Source organism: Acipenser ruthenus, chromosome 11, assembly GCF_902713425.1.
Source record: "Acipenser ruthenus chromosome 11, fAciRut3.2 maternal haplotype, whole genome shotgun sequence".
Taxonomy (NCBI): Eukaryota; Metazoa; Chordata; class Actinopteri; order Acipenseriformes; family Acipenseridae; genus Acipenser; species Acipenser ruthenus.
The window spans coordinates 37974399-37991754 of NC_081199.1; the positions used below are offsets into that span (position 1 = coordinate 37974399).

The window sequence follows — 17356 nt, forward strand, 5'->3', positions numbered from 1 at the left end:
ATTACTGAAGGGAGTGACTCCCTGTCTAAACAAACCACTGAACTCGGGCCATCTTTACATGCCGATCATGAGGTTTTGTGTGAGAACATGGAGGCTGTGTTTTTGTTTATGCTTTTGGAAGAAAGTACTGTATGTAATCGATCGAGAGCTCCTCAAGCACAGCTATGCTCTTTTCTGCAAAACCAGCGGAGACGCCATTTTGCTTTTTCTTCACTGCTAAATACAGTGACGACGATCTGCAGTACCGTGACGGTAGATCGAAACATTTGGCGACCTACCGACCAGAATGCTGGTGGGAATGACTTGAGTGTTTCCAAATGACTGGATTAAAAATGTACGCATGTCTAAGGAGTCCTATATGCATCTTTGTCATTTACTGAGACATTTCCTGGAGTGCCAAAACACACAGATGAGACGTTCGGTATCCATGGAAAAACGAGTTAAGGTCGCACTGTGGCGTTTGGGGATACCAATTGTCCCATATTGTTTTATTTAAGTTGCAAAACCAAAAATACTTTTTTTTTTTTTCTTACAACAAAATATTATACAACTGTACTTTGATTAAATAAAAAAGTATATTATATGTATGCACTATTTACCATTGTTATGAATTTAGCATTCATCAATATTACAAAATCAACTTGGCTCATCAGGCACCTATATATATATATATATATATATATATATATATATATATATATATATATATATATATATATATGTAACCATAGCCATGTTCATCACACAGAAATGTCTGAAACAATGACATCATTAGTTGCATAGAAATCCACTGAGCACCACCTGCGGTTGTGTTAGTGCGGTTGTAATACACACACACACTTAGTGCGCATTAACTAACCAAACTGAATTAATAACCGCATTCGATACTTGCTCTGAAAAGGATTAACTAGTGCGGTTGTTGCTGCCCTTTGTAACCGAACTGTGTGTGTACACAAACCGTGTTAAGAGCAAAAGGTGAACTCACAACCACATTTAGCTTGTGTGTACGTAGCCTAATAAAACATAAAGGCACTGGTCACTGCAGCATTCACAGTGTGTAGCTCATGCTGTTTCAAAGTGATGAAAGGGACCATTTATGGAAGTCTGATTCCCTCCCCCCCACCCCCAAATGTAATGGGATTTATCACTATTCTGTAAAACCTATAAATGAGAAAAACGTGTGTTTTTTTTGTTTTAACATCAGTTTTATTGCACAGCACCTGATCCTGTTGGAATGGAAAATAACACGACAAATTAAAACCACTATAGAGGAATATTCTTTTTTATTTATTTTTGTATTATTAAAGGAACATGAATTTTAAAAAAAAAATAACTAAGTAATATTGCATTATTTTGTAAAAAGCTGTTAAAATAAGACTAAGCAGACTGGAAATTAGAATTGTAGATACATTTTTGAATGCAAAATGGATACTGTGCTCTTTGGGCAACTTGAAGTTTATTTCTGCGCATTTTGTTCCACCCACCCCTAAAACTGAGTGTATACAGTATATACATTAGAACCCATGTTTAAAAAAGAAATAATAAATACAAAATAATATGTATTATTGGCTGATTAGCTGAGGGGAGAGGATCTGTTTGGATGTGCCTGTTCTGTTGTTTCCCAGTGAGTATGCAATGAACTGATCAGAAAGGCATGGATATTTGGGTTTCTTAACTCAGAAAGCTCTACTGGAGAAACTGAAGGTGCATGTGCTCTGCGTTTCTTACCTGCAGTATTTTCATTTCTAATGCAAGAATGCCAAGTTACAGGATTGGGAAAAGCCTGGTTTTATTTTTATCCACAAACATCTGTCAGGTGAAGACTTTAGTGTACTTTTTGTAGACAAAGTTATTTTGGAGGGCGAACAGATTGTAGGCTTTAGGAACCAATTAAAAAGTATAACCCAAGTGCAGTAATAAGCACTCTGAACACCCAGCTAGAAAATAACTTGATCAGATGCTTTAAAGTCCTTTAAATGCTGTGCTTCAATTAAACGTGCAAAACCTTTAGAAATACCAGCTGTGAAAACTGCCATATACACATTGTTAAGCTGGCTGTTTGCAGCTGTCCCAGGACTTCATATTGATAGACACTGGCTAGGATGAAGCACTCAACAGGCATCACTGAAAATGATGGGGCAGATGATTCAAGGGAATTACTACACCAAAACAAAATCTAAATATAGATTGTATGGTTGGGGGAAATGAGATTCATAGCCATACCACCTAATAGCTGTGAAGGGGCGCGTGAGGGAGCAATACCCTATGGAAAGGTTTAACAGATGCTGCCTAACTTAAACTTTTGGAAATTCTTTGTAATGTGATTTGGTGCAACTCATGACTAACACCAAAGTATACCTAAACCATTGTTGAGAACACCTACAAGAGAGGTTTGTTATATTGAACTACAGACCCATAGAATAAATGGATACCTGCAAGCAAGGTGGCTTACCTTGTGAGGCTGACATTGCAGGATTCTTGATATTCAAATGAGTCAACGTCATTCTTTATTATTAATACCTGTTTTCTTAGGCAGGTGCTGTAAAGGACTACATCAAAATGATGCTGGAAAATGAAAAGCTCAAGTTTTTGGTATTTGCTCACCATCTGACAATGCTTCAGGCTTGCACAGAAGCTGTCATAGAAGCAAAGGTAAAATCTATACCTATACACTGTTAACATAATTGAAGGTTCCCCATACAAATTAAACAGGCAACAAAGGCAAAGCTTCCAAATGTAGCATTATTCAGAATCACTGAAATTTTCATTCTCATTGTTCTTATTTGGTCCAGAAAAGGTGGATAAATAGTTCGAGACACCACCACTGTCAGTGTAATAGATATATATCTCTTAATGTTCTAGATTTGGACTTTAAAAATGTAATTCTGAAAGTAAATATGGTGGATTTCAGGAAGTTATTTATTTGTTTATTTTTTAATGTTCAGATTTACTGCCACGGTGAAGTATGCCTCACAGTCCATATTAATAGAACAGCAGGAGTGTGTGAACAAGATGGCAAATGATGAAATTTACATTACCACACATTCTGGTGTGAGAATTACCAGACTATCAGATTTATAATTTCCTATTAACAGTAAAACGCTAGAAATAGAACACCCTGCACATTTAAGTAGTCAGGCACAGATGTCCCAATCTCATTAAAGTTAGGATCTCAACAACTGAATATTCCCATCGCAGAAGATCAGGCTATAAATTAAATATATTCCTTTGCACTTTTTGGAAATGTTCATCATACTGCTATCCACGCATCCAAGTTTAATTAATGTGCTGTGGTACTGTAAATTATTATTCACTAGTTTTAATGTAGTGTTTCAAGGATCCCTGACACAACGTCCATTTCATTTGGCAAACTGATTCCCAACACACAAAATGACTGTCAGCCTTGCATCAGAAAACATTAGTAAGGTACAACATTTTTTTTTTTTTTTTTTTTTACATGTTACCGCTTTTGTGATGCGCATAAAGGGAGAACAGACCTCATACCTCATTTCTTTGAAATATGAAATGGCTATACAGTATTGTTGTATTTAAAATTGAAGATACAGAACTTTTTTTTTTTTTTTTTTTTTTATCCAGGTTCGGTACATTCGTATAGATGGAAGTGTTCCGTCATCTGAAAGGATCCACCTTGTCCATCAGTTTCAGAATGACCCAGATACACGAGTAGCTGTCTTGAGTATACAGGCTGCTGGGCAGGTATGCTGATGAGAAAAGCACTTTTCAAACAAACATCTAAGTGGCTATTATCTGAAGATAAATGGAGCAAAATGTGTTCTCCAGATATATTGATTATTTAGATAGATGAATAAAACATATTTTTTAGTTGCAGCTTTTGTAAATTGGGGGATAAGTAGACGGTGTACAAAATAATGATTTTTGAGAGTTTGAGTAATTTGACGACTCCTGATTAGCATTGAACACTTGACTTGTCTTCCACCTCAACAATATTTGCATATTTAATTCATAATAAAGAATATGTCTTAATTAGCATCCTACAAGTTTCTTTCCCTGTTTTATTAATATATATATATATATATATATATATATATATATATATATATATATATATATATATATATATATATATATATATATATATATATATTTACTGAAATTACAATAATTTCATTTGCAGTTTTCTAGTCATGATGTATTGTTCCTTGTTGATCCCCACACTCTCACACCCATTTATCCTCTTGTTTTTCAGGGATTAACATTTACCGCCGCTACCCATGTTGTATTTGCTGAGTTATACTGGAACCCTGGCCATATAAAACAGGCTGAAGACAGAGCTCATCGAATCGGCCAGTGCAGTTCTGTCCATATTCATTATCTTATTGCAAAAGGAACTTTCGACACAGTCATGTGGGGGATGTTAAATCGCAAGGTAGGCATGCTGTGTGAGTGAGTATAAAAATAGGCTTTAAAAGATTACGAAAAACAAAAAGGCCTATAAACGTGACCGTTAGCCCTGAAGATGTGAGGATTAAGTCAGGATTAAGACAGACATTATTATCCCCCTCATGTGTTTGAGGAACCGCTCGTCCTTGCTTAATGAATCTATGCCTGCCAATATATTGTATTATTGGTATACATGCTGTGATCATTTTAATGGTACTCTTTTTTACTTTATTTTAAATGCTTCTAATGTATCTTGTCATTAAGTTTTGTAAGTAGTCAATGCCATGTTCCCAGTAGCCTTTATTTTATTAAAGTTCTGTTTCAGAATAAATGTTGTGATGTTTTCCTATTCCTAAGGTAGTGGCAACTAAAATAAAATGTTGATTTCAATTACATATCTGACATTCTCCTTTAAAGTTTTTTTTTTTTATGTGAATATAAACATCCTAGTCAGTACAAGCTCAGCTGTCAGTCCCACTGATGCAGTGCAACAAAGCACAACCATTAGTTTACATGTATATAGCTATATGAAGTATGAACTTATAATGAAATGACAATCATAATCAACTGGCTAGGTCATGGAACTTGATTTTGTTATGCTTGCTTGTATTTTTGCAGGCAAAAGTGACAGGCAGTACCCTCAATGGTAAAAAGGAACATTTGAAAGCAGATGTCGGGGACAAGGAAAAGTGGGATTTTCTCAACTTTGCCAGTGCTTGGACTCCAAGTGAGACTTTGCACAGCGATTTACTAGACAGCAAAGACGAGGTTTTCTTTTCTCATGTAAGACCCAGGAAATAATAAATACATGTTATAATGTAATGTAGGAGTCTGCATGTGTTCTTGAATTATACTATATATTTTTAAAATAATTTGAATTCATATGTAATATGTAAATGAATTTAGTTGTCTGACACCTACTGTCGCAGACAAAAGTATTGGAACCCTACACTTAACATAAGATAATTCAAGAAAACATGTTAAATAGAAGCATTTAGTGAACATTAGCCACTTGTTAATATAACAAAGACCAAAATACACCATTTCTGGTAGTTTAACAAACAATCTTTTATATATATATATATATATATATATATATATATATATATATAGAAAAACTTAAGCAATTTCAAATATTTGTTCATGACAAAAGTATTGGCACCTGTACATTAAAAGTCTGTAAAAAATTAATAGAACTTTTGGTAAAAACCATTACACAGGACCAACACTTTGGACTGATCTGAAAAAAGCTGTAGCCAAGCATTGTGCATCCAGTCTGGCTGAGCTGAAGGAAATATGCAAGACAGAATGGGTCCAGATTTAACCAACAAGATGTAACATACTGGTTAAGAATTATCCTAAATGTCTTAAAGCTGTAATAAAAGTAAAAGGACACAGAGATACTAAAGCAAGGGTCCCAATACTTTTGTAATGAATGAATGCTTTAAATGAAATTAGTTTCTTTTCTGATAAAGATTATTTGTTAAATTACTAGAACATGTGTGTGTTGCTTTTTGTTTTACAGTATTGAAAAGTGGTTAAAGTTTATTAAATGCTTGTCCTTAATCTGTTACCTTGAATTATGGTATAATAAGCGCAGAGTGCCAATACTTTAGACTGCGACTGTATTTCACTAGCATTATGCAATCCATTTTTAATAGGCTTGTGACAGATGCTGAATTTAAAGTTATTAAATAAATCATCTGGAATACAATTATCAAAGAATAAATGTCGAGTAAACCATTGCTACAAAAAGTAATTTCTAGGATCAGTTTTTTTATTTCCCATTTGTAATGGTGCAGTGACAATAATGTTATAAAAATGCAGATGCTGACATTCTATATCGTCTCCAACACCAGAATTAAATAAGCAGACATTAATATGCTGCTGCCTTACTTAATAAGGAGAGCTCGGCTAGAACCTACATTACCTTATTCTAGAAGCTTCACAGCAAGATTCCAGCATCTTCACAAAATTATACCTTTTAAAGAGATCATTTCATAAAAATACCCTTTAAACGACTGAACCTGCATTAATGTTAAGATAATATAATGCTTGTGTGGTTCATTTGTTTTCGTTTTATGAGTGGGTCTATGCTTCTTTTTTTATTAACTTGCCTATGGAAAGCTACGACCTGACATTTGGTTGCCTCGCTCGTAATGAAATAATTATCTGCCATAATCTATCATAACTTCCTCTGCTTTAAGTCTCTACAAACATGGAAAGCCTAAGAAAGTAATTACAATAGACAGCTGATCAATTTGAATTCCTAATTATTTCATATTTACTGATGATTCAATCATTAGGAGGGGCAGAGCATTGTTGATATTTTTCTAAGACGTTGCATTCTGTTTAAGAAGTGGGATTTTGGTTAAGATGAAAGTGTACGTGTGAACTAACCTGTTCTATTTTAGAATGTAAATCAAAGAGAAATGCCTTTTTTTTCACCTTTCTCATGCCTATACGATACAATAGTTAATTTCACTCGCTGGCATTTTTATCTTATTTTCTAACTTCACTAAATTCTACATTTTACCTCCCCTGCCAACGTGACTAACAGTATTTGGTGGTAATGTGATCTATTACCACCTATACAAGGTTAATGCCTGCTACATGTAAAACCAGCACATGCTCATTTCTCCTAATATTAGAGTTTTTCACACTTTATCCTCAGGGGTGCAACGACTGGAGGAGGTAAGCCACTGCCAGTCTGTACTGTTCCAGGAACAAATTCAAGGATCATCACCCTACTGAGACAAAAATACACTTTCTAATCTTCTGTAATAGTGTTGCAAGCCTTGTATTATTGCATAATGCTTATTGCAAAACGTCAAAACTAATAATGCAAGGTCCAATGAAATTCAATATAAAAAATATAAAATAAAATTACCCAAACAGGCAAAGCGCAAGAACATTCTCAGGCATTTCACAAAATCGCAAAACATTTGAATCTGTTTTAACTGTACATTTATTTATTAATAAAATTACAAGTATGTTTTTTTTTTAATAGAAATCTCAGCAGCAAGCCAGACTCTGTGAAGCTCAATCATTAAAGCCTTTTCTTATGATTTCTAAGATCACAGAATCAAACCCCCCTGTTGTATTTTAATACAGAAGTATTTAGTTTGGAGTTCAAATAGTTCACCTTTCACCGGACACATTTTGTTTGCACTTGAAGGTCATATTACAGTGAAGCTATTGCATTGCTGAGTGAGGCAAAAAACAAAATCCGTAATAATAATAGTACATAGTTAAAGAAAAAAAAATAAACTTCAATTGCATTAGCAGTGCAATGAGGATATAAGGGAAACTTTTACAAATAATTACATTTAACTGACCTCTGAGATTGATTTATTTAAAATTCATAGTATAGTTCTTATACATGACATCTGAAATATTAGCATTGCTCCTCTCTAATTACCATAAAATGACACCCACTGGCGCAGTACTTGGAACTGGGTAAAGTGGATAATAGCGTTACTGTTATAGCATGCTACCTCTATTTTTGTTGGAAATGGGTTTGTCAGATAATTATACATTTGATTTAGAATCCATACACACTAACCTTTTGAGTGTTTTTACATTTATAGATGAACTATATAAGGATACATTTTCTTAGTGAATGTAAAACTGTACTTTAAAATACAGCCTCTCCAGAGTCTACGCCACTAGGCTTGCAATAACTGAAAACATTTGCATTTTTATACTTGATTTATAGATATATTTAAATGAGGAATATGTAACCCTATTTATCACATTGTTTCAAGTATAAAATTATACAGTAACCCATAGCATGTCTAATTGTATACTTGAAAGTGGGTTGCTTTACATTTTTGAAATAGGAACACATGTTAAGAAATTGTATTTAAAACCTTAGTTACCGGTATTTAAAAAAAAAAAAATAGATTACATGTTTTCATGAGAGAACAGCAGTTTATATATTTATCATGTTACTAAGCCCAGACGTGCATATGAAAATCAAAGTTTCAGTATCAGTTTTTTTTTAATGAAATATTTGGAAATTACTTAGCACAACATGCACTTACAAGGATACAGGGTTATGCCGAGTAAGAAAAAAAAGAAAAAAACATTTATATTGTATTACTTTAACACTGTACTTCAGCTGGTGCCTTTGACTTTTGACTGATGATCCAATCAAATGTGTATCGGGACACTCCTTAAAATTAGACAGCTGTTCATGTACTGTATGTGTTACATTTATATTGTTAAAAATCCTGTTTAATTACAGCACAGTTAATTGTTTGCCAATTTTCTCTTTCCTAGTTTGAGAAAGAAAAACAGCACGACATTCGCACCTTTTTTTCACCAAGGGCAGGCAAAGAAAATAAGAGGAAAAGACCCACAGAGGAGTCCCCTGCTGGCATACCAAATGATGAAGACAAGGCAGAGATGACGATCCTTCACCAGTCAGTTGAGGAAGGGACTATGACTAAGGGAGGATCCCAGGAAATAGCTGACGAGGAGATACTGGAGATTGCTACTGAGCCCCAGAGTAAAAGGATGAGACATTTAAGCCAGCCCATGATCAGAAACTCTGGAAAACAGAAGAGAAAATCTTGGGCTGGGAAAGCCAGTTCCCCTGTCTCACTTCAGAGATCCCAAAGGGTTTCAGAAGGTGCATCACTGCTTTGGAAAAAGCTACCGGCTGTGGAAAGGGAGTGGAACTGTATCTCCTGCACGTACACTAACAGCTCTTTATTGCCTTACTGCGAGGTGTGCGAGACCCGCCGCGATAGCAGCAGCAGTAAGTTAAGTTACGCACCCTTTTACAATAGCAGTAGTTGTTATATTAGAACAAGCCCAGGGGGAAAATTACTTTTTCACCTTTTTATAAAATCAAACTCCTGCTTCGCAGTAGGTTTCGCCACCTTTTCAAGACACTGTAAGGTTTATTTAGGTTTCAGAAGGGCACAGGAACGAGAGATAATACAGGAGAAACTCGGCAGGCCAACATTGAGCCTTCGTGTGTGTGTGGTGTTCCTTGTTGACTTCAGTTGTACACAAGTGCTACACTAACACTGATTAAGCATCCCCATGAGGGGAGCTTATATGTTCACAGCTGCTTTTTCATGTGCTATTAGATCCATTTTCAATGTTATGGAAACTCCTCTGGGAAGTATCCTTCACTTTGACCTGTGACCTCAGACGGCTGACGTATTGTATTTTGGGTTAGCTTTAACTAAAATGTGTTTAATACCATTTATTTGAACATATAAAAAATGTTATTTCAAATTTAATTTTATGTGAATCAGAAAGAACTTGACCATCAAAGAGGTATTTGGGGAGGAAAAAGTTTCTGATGTTTGGCAAAAAAACTTGCATATGTTTTTTTGACATTTAAGCATAGTATACCAATGTTTAACTAAGATGCTAAAGCATGCAAGTGATTATTCGGGTGACTGATACTTTGGTAAATAATGGTTTCATCAGCATAAAGATCTATTGAACACTTCTTGGATGCCTAGGGTCAGGACTTGTGTTGGTTTTAGATTTTGTACACAATTTATTTGAAGTCCACATCTAGGCAAACCAAACTTTTTTAGTTATTAACAAAGCATCAAACTTGCAAATGATCTTTTAGAAGAAGGTTATTACAAACAGCAGAAACTCACCATATTTCTCTTGTGTATTGTCAGACCCCAGCAAAGAAGAAAGTCAGCAAAGCAACAAAGCTACCTCAGAGAAGGAGCAGGTGCCAGAAGGCCTGTCCCAGACTGACTGCCTTGTTATTTCTGACACCGACAGTGAGAGTGACAGCAACACGCGTACGGATCCTGAGCAGACTAATGAGATGGAAATGGAAAAACAGAAACCTGAAAAATCTCAATGCAATAAATCTCCATCTCAAAATATTGAAGACGGTAATTACAAAACAAGATAATATTGTCTGATATATTTTCATTCTGTTGCATGTTTCGTGATCTATATTATCTAGAATTTTACACCTTTTGATTTTGTGCTGTCACGGTTTCTTGGAAACCAGAGGACGTACTGTCACCCTGTGGATCATTTTAAAAAAGGAAATCATATTTGAAGACAATTGATATGCCCACGATTGTGGGGGAGATGCTCATCTGCCATTGAGGATATTGTCAGGCCTTACCCATCTCTGTAGAAATACATATTTTTAGTCTGACCCTTTCTCCCACAGAAACAGCTGTGTAAAAATGAGATCCTGTTCCAAAACACCAACGCATTTAAAGGCATAGTGGATAATAGTGGTGTTTTTCATTTTCATACAGCTTTACTCTTAGAAGCATTGCATAAAAGGGCTTTTGAATGTTTAGTCAACACGTTACAGATTCATTAAATATAGCACTTCATTAAAAAAAGATATGTATTAGCAGTTTTCAGATGGAGGAGCAGCAACAGATGTAGAAAACTAGGAAATAATATGGAGTAGTGGTTAGGGCTCTGGTCTCTTGACCGGAGGGTCATGGGTTCAATCCCAGGTGGGGGACACTGCTGCTGTACTTTACCTAGATTGCTCCAGTAAAAACCCAACTCCTTAAGTTAATTTGATAACTGCATGTATCCCAATTATTATTTGACATGGTTTTGTAATATATTACATTGTGGTATGTGGGTGTGTGAAAAGGACAAGATGAGTGCAGTAACAGCTACAAAATCATTGGAACTATTCAAAATTACAAACACATACGACAAAGAATACAAAAGGGCACCCTTAATATAAATGTAGCAATACATCCTTATCCACCAGTTAAAAATGATGCAGCGTTGTAGTTTTCTTTTAAATTGATAAAAGCTGCACTTTACCAGAAACACTACTTTTACATAAGGTTTATTTAATAATTGTATTCATATAAATAAAGTATATGAAGTACTGTATGTAATTTTGTGTTGTATTAATTCCATACTTACTATTGTAGGTACTGTTGTATGGTACTTTTTCTATACTAAGCTTGCTATTAAATTCTCAAAAGTAGCATAATTATTGTATTCACAAAGATAAATAATGTTTTTTATTTAGATAGTCACATTTTAATTCTTATTAAGGTAAATATATTTTGTATCTGATTTTGCGTGAGGAGGGGGTGGAGGATTTTGTGTCTCTTATTGCCAATAATAAAGTGTGAGGAAATGAACATTTTAAAACTTCAATAAAGGTGATATTTGTGCAGTGCTTTATTGTGATTTTATTGCACATTTTCTTTGGCAGAGACAGTATGCGAGTCTGACAATGCCAGTGCTCCAGTCTACGAAGGTCTAATGTTCTGTGCCAGCAGAAACACAGACAGGATCTATCTCTACACCAAGGTAACCTTTCAACAGCTATCATTCAGTACATAATTCAGTGTTGGTCGTGGGGTTTTGTTAAAACCACCTTGGTATGTTTGTCACAAAAAGGAGTTTTAAGGAATGTGTTAAGGACTTTTTTTTAAAGCCAATTTTGATTATTTAAATTAAGTTTGCAGTTCACAAAATCTTTTCCCATTTAAAAAAAAAAAAAAAAAAAAAAAAAAGTCACAAGTTTATTCTCCCAGTTTAACCTTGGAGAACATTCCTTAAAACCAGGGATTGAAATATTGCATAGGAGTTTCACCCATTCCATGTTTTAATATGTGCTTGATTAGCCCCAGTGTATATACAACAAGCTCAGGTGTGTCTTATTAAACTCATAGTAAAATAAGGAATTAATCAAAATGCTATGCAATGGGAGTCATGTTTCCATCCCTGCTTAAAACCGTTTTTGAATAGTTGTGAATTGGGTCTGTATTTCTAGGTTAAACCACTTTTGTTTTCTTTTCAGTAGCCCATTACTTAAAAAAAACATGTATGGTCCAAAATGTTATCCCTTTCATGCCACCCAGGCTTGTTCAAAATTATTGTATATAACATAGTTGTGAATTTCTCATATTTAACTGTACTGCACTACAGTATAATAACAGATTGGCTATTGGGAGTGTATTTGATGAGTGACACTGCTGCTGAGAACTTTCTTGGGGGTGGGGGGTGTACAGTATGTCCGAAAGCCATTACCAAACAGAATTGGGTTCTTTGCCACTTAAAATTTTAGAGACAGAAATTAATTATTGACCTACTGCAATCAATAGCAGTAAGGAACACTGTTTAAACCCATCTCTTGGCTTCTACTAATCTGTGGGAATGGTGTTCAAGCTTCTCTGCAGGTTTATGCCTTGTTGCAAAAGTTCACTTTACATCTGTAACAAGATGAATAGTGCAGATGAACCAGTAATAAGCCTACAAAGAACGAATGTGGGCACAGAGGGGTTTCAGTGCTTGTTTTCCTGCTACCACATTGTGATTGATGCAGCAGGCTATGAGATTGTGTAGCTTGTGATAGAAACTGGTACCGAAGGTGCAAAGGGAATTTACCTGTGTAAGTGACTTTCTTTTATTTTTACAAGTTCAGTGTTACTACATTCAGAGATGTATAGTTGTAATGTGGTTAAACATGCAAAGAAGTGTTTGTAGATAATGTGTTATTCACTTTGCATGTTAGGATGGGGATCCCTTGAACTGCAATTTCATCCCACTCGATGTCAAATTAGAAAACTGGGAAGATTTGCCAGATATATTTGAAAATAAAAAAAACCGTATACAGGTATGTAAAAAAAAATAAAAAAAAAATAAAAATTGTAAGCACTCCCAGGAAGGGACACCAAAATACAATAAAGGAAAGCTTTTTTATTATTATTGTTATTATATTAGATTCTGAGGTTTGTCCAGGAATGGAGCAGTCTGACCGCCATGAAGCAGCGGGTCCTGCGAAAAACTGGCCGTATCTTCCGCAGTCCAGTCTTGGTGCTGGAAGACATCACAAAGGGGCAGCGGAGACAAAGCTGCACAAAAAGGCGAGTGGATTTCTCTTATTTTACAGAACTCCTCAGGCTCAGAAGAGTTATCTTTAGCTCAGGTAGCTTTATGCTTGTTAAGCATGTGAAACAGCACACTGCTGAACAGACTTTGCTTGAGAGACTTTCTCTTTTTTTTTTTTTTGTTTCTTTTTTTTTGCCCTAGTTTGAAATTAAAAAGTGCAACCATTAGGTCTCGTTTGTGCAGATTCTTTACATCCTGGGAGTAGCCCCACAGATCATAAACAGCAGATTTCCAGAATCCAACTGTGCCAACGCCAATCTCTCAACAGGAGCTGCAGAGATGAAAATGCAATCATGAGAAGTGAGAAAAAAAAATCTAAATTAAAAGGTGAAAGTCTAATGTTAGAGAATCATTCCTATAGCCTCTCGAGAGGACCACACAAAGCTAAATGCAGAAAGGTTTTGGATATTTTTCAGAATCAATTTGCACATTATCAGTGACCCACAAGTTCAGCCTTTTATTGCGCTGCATGTGGCATATTATCAGGAGGCGTCACACCTATCGTGTCATTTTTTTAAAAATCAGTTTGCTTTGCTGTGTAGGTCTTCATGATATCACCTCTTTGGTTCTGGTACATTGTTTTATTTTTTTTTTTTTCAGATATCTTACCAAAGAGGATGTGGTGCAGGCATCGCTCGGTAAGGCACAGAAAGATGGAGGAAGCGTGCGAGTTGTTTGCAAAGAAAATGTCTTCAGCAGAATGAAGGTGGCTCAACAAACTAATGCAATCCCTGCTCGGTATGTTTTAATTGTACAATACTGGTACAACTGGTTGCCTCATCCTGCTTTTGCATAACCAAATTGTCTCATGATCCATTTTCCAGTTCCTTCATATATCCTCCTGGACTACTTCGATCTATAGGCAATATTGTGGCCCCCCCCCTCCCCCCCCACCCTTTTCGGGTTGGGTTCATTTAAAGTTCACTTGCACCTAAAACCACATTATCTCCTTTGTCCTATGTGCAGCATGGCCAGACACAGCTTCAGTCACAAGTTCAACGCGCTGTCCTGTATGCGCTGTGCTTAACCAAAATGAATCCAAGACTTTAATCCAGTTATGTATTTATACCAAAAAGTTTATTAATTCAAGGCAAGTGTGCCCACATTCTCAATGTAGTTAAGCTCTGCAACCCAGAAAAATAGGTGCCTGGCAACTTGGGGTGTCATAAGGAGTAGTGTGTGTCTGACATTTCAGTCATTCTTTTGTTCCATAAACTGAGACATCTTTAGACATATTTAGATAGGAAGTTTAGTTTAATCCACAGTCTGAAAAAGTACACACTCATTGGTTGGTAAAAGTTGCCATGGGAACAGTAGTTTGCTTGCTGGTGTCAGGGTTCCTCACGCAGTGCATATGAGAAGGAGCTGCAAGCTGTGTAAAAGCCCATTGAAACTCGGCATGTCAATCTCTGCTAAGTAGTATTGAAATTCTGTCAATTCAATAAATGTTGTTTAACCAGTGAAGAGAAGCTGACTCAGAGGTGTCCTTTTGTGAGTAGCAGCAAATGCTTAATATGGGCGGGGGACAAGGTGTTGAAAATGAAAAACAGGTGGTGATTTTTTTTTTTTTTTAATACAGATTTAATGCTTCCTCACAGTAGAGTAAGTAGTGGGGTTTCGGGAAATATAGCATTATACATCCCCACGTGTTACTACAACTGTTTAAATAATGTACCTGTCATTTTTCTTTTCATTGTTAACAGCCTGAAAACATTTTACACTTATAACTTTAAAGTCTGTTCCAAACCTCTTTTTAAAATAGATGGTCCTCTGAATCATTGCAGGAAGAGCGGTTTAAAAAAACAAAAAGTGAGCTGGCTTTTCTGTTCCGCACCACATCATGGATCGTTATCGCTGTGTTACCTGTTTGACAATGTGGGCAATAATCCTTACACTTTCACTGCACATTTTGAAAAGGGCTTTGAAACAGACTTAAATTATAAGTGTAAAAAGTTGTCACGATGTTAACAATGAAAAGAAAAATGACAGATACGCTATTTAAACATTTGTAGCAACATCTGGGGACGTGTAACGCTATATTTTTCGGATCCCTGCTACTTACTCTTTAATGGGATGCCAATAGCAATGAGCTTGCCAATGTTTCCTGAGGGAATTTACTAGTTTCAACTAAATTCCAATTAATTAACCTTCTATATTCAAAGCTTATATGGCATTATAAAATGCCTTTTATCAATCCACAAATGAAAACCATGTTTTGAGTTTCACTTGGTTATCTGCCTTAGGCAGTAGTACAGTACTGTACCAAGATTGTCTCCTCTTACTGAGACACAATTTAGAAGCTAAAAAGCTTTGGGTCAATTGTTTCTTTAATACCTCTTCAGGATCAAGAGCCATTTAAGACTGTGTGCAATTACATAACGTCCATGATCTACATGTAGCCTATTTTTACCTTTCTGTTCACCTGTACTTACATAAATAAATACTGTGTTGTTGTTGTTTCGGGTATTTTGTTCGATGTTGCTGTTTTTATGCTTTAGTAAAATTGTGATTTCGTAATGCAGGGCTGAAGGAGAATCTGTGAATGGCACCACTCAAAGTGTAGCCTCCAGCTCAGCCATGCCCTCGCAGACAGCGGCTGACTCTCAGGAGAAGGGCTACCTGCAGGCGCTGGATGCAGAAGGGAACCCTCTGTGCCTCTGCTGCCAGCTGCCCAGCCTCCAGGTGAACACTGCCTGGGACACCCGCTTCTGCTCCCAGAGGTGCCAGGAGGAGTTCTTGGTGCGCTCCAACCAGTCCTACATGAGAGCCAAGGTCTTCGAGACGGAGCGCGGAGTCTGTCAGCAGTGCAATCTCCACGCCCAAGAACTCTACCAGCGCATCAAAGACGCTCCCAGAGTCAGCAGGAAGGACATACTGGAGAACACCTGGATGTCACAGCTGTCTCTCAATCAGGTAACATTCCGCAAATCTCGCACTTTTTCTCAATTGCCAAAACAGAAACCACTACAATAGGGTCATTTCAGAAATTGCTGTGGATAACGGGAAACATCCATAATAAACAGAACACTTTGGCTGACATTTATTTAGCCCATACATCCCTGTGAATATGTATAACATGATTTTAAAAGGAAGGTTTGTTTTTTTCAATATTCATTCCGAGAATGCGTAAGTGTAAATAAATTATGTATAGGCTTTAATTTACCAGCACACTTTTACCCAAATCGTTTGTTAAAAATTTTTTAAAAAGAAATAATAAATGTCCTTGATATGTAATTTGTCAATAGAAGGGGATGTTAAAAATAAATAAATAAATAAATAAAAATGTATATATGGAGTTCCTGTTTGTGGCACTGATCCCTGAACAGTAGCGTTAATATAACAACGTACTGGAATCTGCATTTCATAGATTCTGTAACATATGCAGCTGTATTATTATTATTATTATTATTATTATTATTATTATTATTATTATTATTATTATTATTATTATTATTATAAATATTGGTTTTCTTTTGTTCTTTTGATATAATATAGTGTGTAAAAAAATTAACTAAAGGTTTTTTATTCTATTCAGTTTGTGCCCACAGGGCCAGCACAGGTACATCTCAATAGTGCAATACAGATAGAAACAGATATTTACTAAGATAAAAATAATAATACACGTGCTTTTAAAAAGACCAAATTCCCATTGGGCTTTTTTTTTAGTATTACATGCAGGATAGGCGCTTAAGATTTGTTATATTTAAAAAAAAAAAAATAAATAAATAAATAAAACTTTATTAAAAATGTGTACGGATGAATCTACCAGTTAATCAAAAATTTTAATCAAGTGACAGCCCTAATTCCAATATATACTCTGGTATGTAGGTTTTTTTTTGTTTTTTTTTTCGTAGTTAAGTCTTTACGATGTTCAAACGTTATTTGCTTTTTTTAAGGTTTCTTTGCTTAGAAAATACTAGCCAGGGCTGTCAATATACATCATAATGTAATATAAATAGTGAGTGTGTATGTAGATATGGTTTAAACGTCTGAATGCTGACACCTGCATAGCATTTAAACGTTCATAAAAATGTACCAAAAGCACATTCCT

At 35.6% G+C, this 17356-nt stretch overlaps 1 protein-coding gene across 4 annotated transcripts in view; it reads left to right on the forward strand.

Annotated features, from left to right (window-relative positions):
* LOC117426728 (DNA annealing helicase and endonuclease ZRANB3) overlaps window positions 1–17356 on the forward strand; it is a 36309-nt gene that overhangs the window by 16511 nt on the left and 2442 nt on the right. For all 4 annotated transcript variants that reach the window (XM_059033868.1, XM_034044637.3, XM_034044638.3 and 1 more), the window contains 11 exons: window positions 2533–2652; window positions 3598–3717; window positions 4229–4408; window positions 5041–5205; window positions 8707–9187; window positions 10080–10304; window positions 11624–11721; window positions 12929–13030; window positions 13138–13280; window positions 13906–14043; window positions 15828–16218. In XM_059033868.1, coding sequence (XP_058889851.1) covers window positions 2533–2652; window positions 3598–3717; window positions 4229–4408; window positions 5041–5205; window positions 8707–9187; window positions 10080–10304; window positions 11624–11721; window positions 12929–13030; window positions 13138–13280; window positions 13906–14043; window positions 15828–16218 — 2163 coding nt within the window. The remainder of the gene's footprint in view (window positions 1–2532; window positions 2653–3597; window positions 3718–4228; window positions 4409–5040; window positions 5206–8706; window positions 9188–10079; window positions 10305–11623; window positions 11722–12928; window positions 13031–13137; window positions 13281–13905; window positions 14044–15827; window positions 16219–17356) is intronic.